This window comes from Delphinus delphis, chromosome 1, assembly GCF_949987515.2.
Source record: "Delphinus delphis chromosome 1, mDelDel1.2, whole genome shotgun sequence".
NCBI classification, from domain to species: Eukaryota; Metazoa; Chordata; class Mammalia; order Artiodactyla; family Delphinidae; genus Delphinus; species Delphinus delphis.
Genome location: NC_082683.1, coordinates 81,560,687 through 81,570,390, shown reverse-complemented (window position 1 = coordinate 81,570,390; position 9,704 = coordinate 81,560,687). Strand labels below are relative to the sequence as shown.

General features: G+C 35.0%; 1 protein-coding gene across 9 annotated transcripts in view; it reads right to left on the bottom strand.

Moving 5' to 3' along the window:
• Nucleotides 1-482: 482 nt before the first annotated feature.
• Nucleotides 483-9,704, bottom strand: part of CCDC18 (coiled-coil domain containing 18) — a 118,176-nt gene continuing 108,954 nt past the window's right edge. For 4 of the 9 annotated variants that reach the window (XM_060025734.1, XM_060025716.2, XM_060025725.2 and 1 more), the window contains one exon: nucleotides 6,170-7,907. In XM_060025734.1, coding sequence (XP_059881717.1) covers nucleotides 7,311-7,907 — 597 coding nt within the window. In that variant the 3' untranslated portion in view covers nucleotides 6,170-7,310. Of the gene's footprint in view, nucleotides 623-5,931; nucleotides 6,128-6,169; nucleotides 7,908-9,704 lie in introns of those variants that run through there. The other 5 variants (XM_060025742.2, XM_060025761.2, XM_060025770.1 and 2 more) reach the window with 3 other exon arrangements.

The window sequence follows — 9,704 nt, the reverse complement described above, 5'->3', positions numbered from 1 at the left end:
ACATAATGCTACACAGACTAACATACATAGTTATATAAACATAACTTTGATTATGCTTGATTTGTTTACTGTGTATTTGCTTTATTGCAGTGGTCTGGAACTGCACTAGCAATAAAGCATTTTAAAATTAAGGCATGTACAAGACTGTCATGTGGATTAAATGAGTTATCAAATATAAAATGCCTAAAATAGTGCTTGATAAATGGTAAACATTCAACAAAAGCTAGCCATTATTAGTACAATTATGAGCCAGTGGCAGAATGAGCTCTAAATTCATATTACTTGTTTTAAAAATAAAGTATCACTAGAAAAATAAGCAAATAATATGGTAGTCTGAATGTACTTATTATGCATTTTAACAATGATTTCTACATAAAAAATAAAGAAAAGGAAGGTAGCAAGTTTAAACCAAAACAATAAATAAAGTGAATTAATTTTCACAAAAAGTATAAGTAAGCTTTAGAAGAAAGAACTTTCTTTAAAAACCTTAAAATTTATTCAAAAGCAATAAAATAACAGTTTCTATGAAGTATGAACTGTATATAATAAGTAAACACAGCACAGTACCCAAAATTCCATTTTTCATCACATCAACGTCTTCTTTTAATTATAAATTTTCTCCCTGGAATAATGCAAATTAATAGATTATTATTTGAAATACTGATTTAGCATTAAAAGTCCACTATAATAATGAGGGGCATAATTTAAAGCAAGAGTGGAAAATATTTAGTCAGTTGAAAAACATGAATCAGAATGTCAGTAATGGACCACATCGATAGAAAAAGCAAATAAATCTGGTTGGGGGATTAGGAGGGAGTGCAAAATTAAATTAAATTGATTTTAAAAGCAAAAACAGGTGACAATAAAAATAAGATATTTAGACATTGGTGTCACTTTATGGTTCAACTGAAGGCACAGTAAGATAGATGAAGGGCTACATGAAAAAAGTCAATGAAAAAGAGAGAAGAGAGGAAAAAACAGAGCAGGAAAGGAAAAAGACAAGAGAGAAATGTTGCACAAAGAAGTAGCACAACATACAAAAGTAGAAAAATAGAGGGAAAAGTCTCAGGAGATTCTAATACTATAGGTCAAATATTCTTGTCGTATTTTGGTCTTTGCTTGGGCCAGGAATTTGAAAACATTATCATGTCTCTAGGTACTTACCTGTACTCCTACTTCATCTTGGTTTTTTTTCCACTTTTAATTGTTACCCAATCACTGATTTTATCAATTCTCATTTTTCATCTTATTGCACAGTATACAGGACCATATTTTGTAAACTACTTTTCTTTTTGAAAGTAAGAGGAATAAATAATACTCCTTTCAACTTCCTAATAAACTGTGAATTAGCTAATTAATTCACAACACTTCTACTGCTCTAATCTAAAACAGGAGTTCTTAACTTGAAGTCTGTGAACTCTTTGAAATTGTGTTCAAAATTGTGTGCATGTGTAACTTTTTGTGAGTTTTGAAGCTTTTGTCAGAGTCTGAAAGCAAAATACTACTGTGGTAGAGGCTTTACTGTGAATGGAATTGCCAACATAGTTAACCATTAAGAAAATCAGTATTGGGGCTGATCTTCTTGTTCCAAGAAAGGAAGCTAACACTTATTTAACATTTCTCACATACCAATTTCTATGTTCTTTCTGCTGCACCAGTGGACTTTAAGATTGCACTCTTTGGAGCAGGGCTAATGTACATCCTAAGCACAGTCCAATAGTGATGCCCCCAGCCCTTCCATTGCTTAAAATAAAGAGCTTTATTTTACACCTTTACACATATTAACTGATGAGTTAAATGCTATCAGGACTTAGCCTGCTGGTTTTTACTCTCTACAGAAGTGAAACTCACACCATGAATTAGAAACAAATGTAAATATCTGACAACACCTTCAAACCAAACTTTAAAACTTTAGTCATTCACCATACCAAAGAAAGATTTTTTTAACAGTGTAGATTAAATTGGAATATGGCGGATAAAGACAATAACAAAAAAGTCTACTATAGTCAAGTGTGGCAGTGAAAGGGTTAAGGGCATGATAGCTGGGGCAAAAAACTCTGTGGTGCTCCCCTTCCCTTGGTGCCCTAAGCTTGTACTTATTTTCCTTAAAAGTTAATCCAAGGCTGCTCTGTAGTTTTTGCATGAGCAGCCATGAAAGAGGTGAGCAAGTAATTGGGTAAAGCTCAGAAACAATTCACCCTCAATCAGATAAACTATCTTTGTATCTGATTGACATATTTGTGTTTCTTTATAACATTTCATTTAAACAACACTCCTTGGCATTTTAAAAGAGCTTAAAAAGTCTGCTTTTAAATCGGAGACCAATCCAATGTCTACTTTAGTGATGGGTGAAACAAGCTGAGGACCAGAACTAGCCTGTACATCAAGGTTCTACACCCCAATTTAAAATACTTCATGTCAAATTTTACAAAGTGGTACACAGTTATTAATGCAATGCACATGTAAATGACCATGAAGGTAGTTAAAGAGTAAAACCATAGCAAGTCAAAGAACCACAGAACCTCAAGAACCACAGAAGCTCATCAGGAAACCACCTGAGGACAGATTAAAGGAATACAGGCCCTGCACATACCCTGATCCTTATCAGCAACCCTGCCCTTGAACCATTGCTATAAAATTCCTCACCAAACTCCCTGGGTTTTGAGGCTACGAGCCTGCTGTATCCCCCTCTGCCTGGCAAAGCAATAAAGCTCTCCTTTTCTACTTCACCCAAAACTCTGTCTCTGAAATTCAGTTCGGCACCAGTGCACAGAGGCCAAGTTTTTGGCATTAACAGTGGTTAATGCATTTAAAACTCAGCAGAGTATCACTAGTGTTAAAAAACAAAATACAACCAAGTATATTTGAAGATCTAATTGGCTTTATGAATAATGCATGAATCAGATAGCATTTCATCTAGTAAACAGGAGAGGTGCTCAGAGTGTTAGGGGAAACACTGACTGAAACCGATGCCCTAGCCAGGCACCATAGTAACCACTTGCATGAATTACCTTAAACAGGAGGTCCTGGGAAGGAATGCAGAATTAACAAGCTACCACCAACCGGAGTAATTCAGGGAAGGTCAAAAGGAGAGAGGAGACACCAGTCCATATGTCCTAGCACCCTCCCAGAATTCTCGCTGGAATCCATCTTGGCTGAGTGATGTGTGCGCCACCAGGAAGGACCGTGAGTCAAAATGATTGGCCAGAGACAACCTGGAAACTAATCCCATCACCGTCAAACCCGAGACTGAAAGCCAGTGGCAGAGCAGTCCTCCTGGGTTCCCTTACCCTCCTGCTCTCCATCCAGGTGCCCCTTCCCAATAGTCTCTTGCTTTGTCAGCACATGTGTCTCCTCGGACAATTCATTTCTGAGTGTTAGAGAAGAGTCCACTCTCAGGCCCTGGAAGGGGTCCCCCTTCCTGCAACAAAAGGAGCTGTACAATATGGAAGGCTTTAATAGGCAGAATCTGGGCAGGATAAGACAGTTATTAGCAAAAGAAAAGAAAGGATTGTTTCAGTCAAGGTCACCTTTCTTTGGGGGAAGGGTGGCAGGGGTCTTATCAGGCAGATTACCCCGCTAATGCTGATCAGAAAATTCCAATGATTGACTTAAAATTCCACTCCTAGGAGAGGCTGCAATTAGGTCTTGGTTTGCTGTCCTAGGGGCAAGTGACTCCACTTTGTGCTCCACCTTTTTGTTTTTTTAACACTAGCAATAAATAAAACTATATGTGTACAGAATTTAACTTTGGCTAGATTTTCTTAAGAACTGACTAAAGTATTTTGCACTGAGTTTCCATGATAATAGAATAGGTAAATTGATTTGAAATATTCAAATCCATCCATCTTTCCCAATGAGCTTTAGAGTGAGAAATATTCTATCAGCTGTGTAGTAATTTTAAGTCCCACAACCTTAATCTCTAATTGACTAAGTAGTTGCAAGACCAAACTATATAATTAGACAGTACTGAAGAAAAGATAAGTACAATTATGTAAATAGTATTATCAATAGTGGTTAAGAACAGAGACTCAGCTTCCTCATCTATATAGTGAGAATAATAATAATAGCCACTAAAATAGAAGATTTGGTATTATTAGGATAATAATAGTACCTATCACAAGGTTGTTAGTAAAGATTAAATGAGTTAATCTATGTAAAGCATTTAGAATAGTAAATCTATCACAAACTTATCCTGTATAAATTCTATTTTACCAAAAATAAGACTCTTGTATATCCATGACTGTAAGGGCCATTGGAATATAGCAGAGGTTCTTAAAGGGAGCAGTACTCTCCCCTAGGGAACATTCTGGAAATCTGTAAGAGTACTTGTTGGTTGTCACTATGATGGGGAAAAAGGGACATCCTGTTGCTGGCACAGAATAGACAGGGACAAAAGACACCAGATGTCTTATGGTTTGCATGGCAGTTCTACACAACAAAACTATCTCCTTGGCAATCCTACTAGACTTCCCTAGTCCATTTATATTTTCCCACTCTACAAGATAACTGTTTCATATACCTCCCCTCTTCTTAAACCTCTAATACCCTACCCTGCCTTAGCTGATAACCCTGTTTCTTATTTCACTAAGAAAACAAAGGCAATTAATAATGGAATTCCTCCCCTCCCACCATGTGTTTCTTCCACTCCATGTATTTCTGTACCCTTATATTCTGCCTTCCTTCCCAGTACAGTGGATAAACTGCCCCTTCTTTTATTCAAGGCCAATTCTACTTCTCTTCTGGATCCTGTCCCCTTCAGCCTACCTTAAGGATTTTACTCCTTCCACTCCGTCTTGCATTATCAGTTTCCTCATCTACTGGATCATTCCTACCAACATACAAAATGCTGTTTTATCTCTTATCCTAAAAAACAAAATAAAAAACTCTCCCTTGACATCACATTCCCCTCATTTCTCTGCTCTACTGTATATCAAGAGTTGTTTATTCTTGGTGTTTGCATTTCTTCTCCTCCCATTCTTTGCTGATTCCACTCTAATCAGGCTTTTATCCTCACTATTACTCTGAAGCCATTCTTAAAAATGTCATTAACAGCTTCCACATTACCAAATATGATATCAATTATCAATCCTCACTTTATTTAGCAACATTTGACACAGTTGATCTCACCCTCCTTCTTGAAGCACATTTTTACTTGGCTTATGGAATATTATTATACTCTCCTATTTTTCTCCTATCTCACTGTTTACTTCTCAGTTAGCTTTAATTTAAATTATCAATACTCACATGCTAAAAGTAATTTAGCCTTACTAAATTAGGCTTAGTTTTTGGACTTTTTTCTTTTTTTAACCTCCATTAATTTCCTTGATTTAATCCATCATTATGGCTATAACTACCATCTATATGCTGATGATATCTAAATTTATAATTTGTCTCATAAATGCAACAATTTATCATCTTCATCTGGACATCTAATAGAACTCTCAAATTTATTATATCTAAAATCAAACCCTTGATTCTCTCCATGCCTCCAAATCTGCTCATCTCCTAGTATTCCTCATCTCAGTAAATGCTCAGTTACTCTGGCTAAACTCTTTGGAGTCTTTCATGACTTCTATGTCACTCAAAACCTACATCAAACACTGTTTGCTCTACCTGCAAAATATATCCAGAAATTGAACCATTCTCAACACCTTCACATCTATCCTCCTGCCTATCCAAAATCATATCCTGCCTGGATTTTTACAAGTAGCCTCCTATATGTTCTCTGTTCTTGTCCCTTTATCATCCATTCTTCATAAAGCAATCAGAGTGATCCTTTAAAAACATAAATCAGATCATGTCACTTTCTTAAGCATAACCCTCTGATGTCTTCCCATCACACTTCAAAAGGAGCTACAAGATCACTATGGCACCCCCACCTCCACTACCCCACCCTTGGCATTATCTCTTATCACATCTCCTCCCTCTTATTTACACCAAATCATCCATACACCTCCTAGCAGTTTTTCGAACATACCAGGCATGCTACCACCTCAGGACGATAACACTTGTTTCCATTCCTCCAATGCTCTTCCTTCAGATACTGAAGTAGTTTAATTCCTTACTTCCTATAGGACTCTGATCAAACGTCATCTTCTCATGAGACCTTCCCTGATCACCAGATCTAAAACAGTATACCTGAGTCACATCATATCCTCTTACAAGCTTTTCTTCATGACACTTATTTCCACCTGGCATTAGAGCATATGTTTATTTACTTGTTTATTGATGATCTCCCCACTAAAATGTAAGCTCTGTTTGGACAGGGTCTTGATCATTTTTGTTTTGTTTATTTCTATAATCCCAGTGCCTGGTACATAGTAGATGCTCAATAAATCCTAAATGAATTAAATGGCTAAATAAATGATATACAATAAACACAACTGTAGTTTTAAAGGCTAGATGAAAATTAATTTTATCAGGCTTTATAGAAGTTTGCCTTGTTTATTTTATCATCTTGTTTGCTATACACCTGAAATTTCATAATGTGTAAATTTTGTTTTTACCAATACCATTATTATTTCTAGTCTTCTGCTTATAAATAATAAATTAAGCTTTTTCTTTTTTTTGGCTGTGCCATGTGACTTGCAGAATCTCAGTTCCCCACCAGGGACTGAACCTGAGCCAGGGCAGTGAAAGTCCGCAATCCTAACCACTAGGCTATCAGGGAACTCCCCAGATTAAGCTCTTTTTAATGTAAGGAAGGACATGGAGAAATGAATAGAAGCTCCAACAGTCTTTGTCTTGGATCCATTCTAAAAACACTTTTTAAACTTTTTAGGCCACCAAACCTATTTTGATATGTTTGAAATGAGGCAAATGGGCATTTGAAAAAAGCTGAAATTACCTGGAAGAGATTCTTTATTTCTCTGTGCAAACTATAGATTAACTGCTTATAAACAATGTCGAGTGTCTGTAAGGTGTGTGTAGCAGGGACAAAGTTGCCTCTTCAGTATGATATGCTCAGGAATAATGGGAGCAGAAAAATCATGTGAATGAGATATTCTGAGCCACTATGGAAATTCTATGACCAAAACAAAGACTACCTTAATAATCTTTACTAGAATGGTTTCCAGGAAGTCTAGGAACACAACTAATTTTGGAACTCCAAAAAACATTCTCTAATACTCTGGAGTTCAAAATACTTTCCCAGTATGAGGTAGAATTAGTCTTCAGTCAAATATAGGGATTATATTTAATCAAATATATAGGCTACTTTAACAAAAGGTAATTTTCAAAGCTTAATTTTCAACTCTACTTATCTAGGGTAAAAGCATTCTAAACTCACAATGAAGTTTTTCATACTTTCAATATTTGTGTACATCACCTAATGGCATGAGTGCTTCATTTAAACGTATGGGTTTCTTTCTTACAGAAAATAAAATGATACTAATTGGAGACAAATTATTATAACTTCTAATGTATGAAATACATACCTGAGTTGAACCAGCACCTGTTTGCATAGAAGACTTTTTTAATAGTCTCACTTCTTTGTTTATATATTTTAGCATTCCACTAAGTGTACTGAAGTCATTATTCTCAGAACTATCATCTTCTAGGTCATATGGGAGAGGTTTAAATGAGTCTGACTGGGTATAAGTCAGATCCTTCTGGCTTTCTTCTAATGTTGAAGGTTGTTTCAATTGCATTTTTTTTAAGTCCTGCAGTAATTCTTCAGAAAGATCTTCATCACTACGAGTTCTGAAACTAAGGTCACTGGCACTAATAGAGCGACGTAGTTTTCTACACTTGAAGAAAGCTGTGTGAGAATGCTTAGCAAATTTTGAATCTTGAATATCAGGCTCAATTTCTACTGGAGATGTAAATGGGGCTGGTAGAAACTTGATGTCTTCTGCCCTTTCATGTCCAGAAATTTTGGCTTGCAATCTGGTTAATTCTGATTCCTGTAGAAAATTGGTACATAGTAGGTGCTGATTACATATTTCTTAAATGAATGAATCACTTAGAAAATCAGACTCTTAGAAGTCATCTAAGTTAAACTTCATCCTAGTACAGAAATTCTTTTTATAACAACTCTTGAGTTTTCCAAGCTCTGTTAAAACCCTTCATTGTGGGAAAATTATCTATATTCACTAGAAATATGTTTAAACTATACTAAAGAATTCCACTGAAAATTACATTTTCCTTATAGAACTTTTTCTTTCTTAGCATTGATGACAATATAAATTTCTATTCAAGACTGAAATCTTACATCTAAAAAATTTTCTGCAAAAGTATAAAAAGGTATACAGTCATTTGTTAATCTAACATACATACATACAAAAAACAATGCCCTGCAGAGTTTTCTAATAGGAAATAAATGTCTATTAGCTACTCTGCTTTATATGTCATCATCACAAGAAACCTTTACTAGAAAATTTTCAAAGAAAAGCCTTTAAATGATTAATAATATTTAATAAATTAATCCTTATTAAATAAACTTTTCATTTCTGTTTTTCCGTGTCCTTCATTTGGGTCCTCTGACCCAACTTTGGGATCCTAAGAATAAGACTGCATACACTGAAAAGCGATAAAGCCAAAAAAAAAAAAAAAGGGAAGACATTTTAATTTCGAAAGTTAAACATACGTAGTAGTTTCCTGTTCAAATACATTCTCCTTTTCTTACAAGTATCCATAAGATGCATATTTCTAAACCAGTCACTTTTAAACTGATAGTTTCTATTCTTTCTAAAAATACTGTACTTAAAACTAAAACTGTCATAACCACAGTGTACATTGCAAAATGAAAGTTTAACATGCATATTTCAGTCTTTTGATGTCTTTACAGTACTTTATCTAGATAAACTTGATTTATAAGTGGCAGAAGTGCGAATTTTTTTTAGTAAGTCTTGTATTCACATTTTTATAATCATAATTAATGAAGTAATTATAAAGTTGACACATATAAGGTCGTGTGCAGTTTAAGTTTTTTTTTAAACTTCTGTGTGTTATCTAGCCAAACTGAGAAATGTGGTATCTCAGATAAGCAGGATTCCATTTAACTTACAGTTCAACACCTAACTTTTACAAAGAAATGTAGTATATTGAATATATTAAACATAATTCAACTTTTTCTTAAGACTCAGAGAAGTTCACTTCTGTGATCATTATTGTAGTGTGCAATAATACAGTGATGTCTTCAGGGCTTTCAGAAAATGGACTTAGCTTTGCTCTTACTTCCTCAAATATGAGGGTACTTGTTAGGGTACCAAAAGAGGTGAACTGGAAACAGTGCCTCAAACAGTGTTCTTCTCTTCTCCCTCACTTCTGTTTCTGTTCTCTGTCATTTACTGCTGCTGTCAATGAATTGCTTTCCATTATTTATAGTTACTTCTAATTGTTACATTTATGCCAGCTTCTGCTCTTCTATTAGCTTTTCTTCTTTCTTTCTCTCTTATCCTCCTTAACTTCTCTCCAATCTAGACTCTGGAGCCAGCTGTGGTTGCCTTACTTTCTACTGTCAGAAAACAAAGAAATTCTACCTCTGTCTGGTATACTGGCTAATCATAGTACATGTTCTAAGATCTCTGTATGTATGGTTCATTTAAGAATTGCTGCTATTTTGGCAATATTTTCACAACTTCCTAAGTATTTGAACTTAAAAACTTCTGAATAATTGATAAGTGCAATACAATTTTATTTATCTCATTGGTAATATCTAACAAGTGAGCAGACATTATTACTGTGACAAGGGATATACA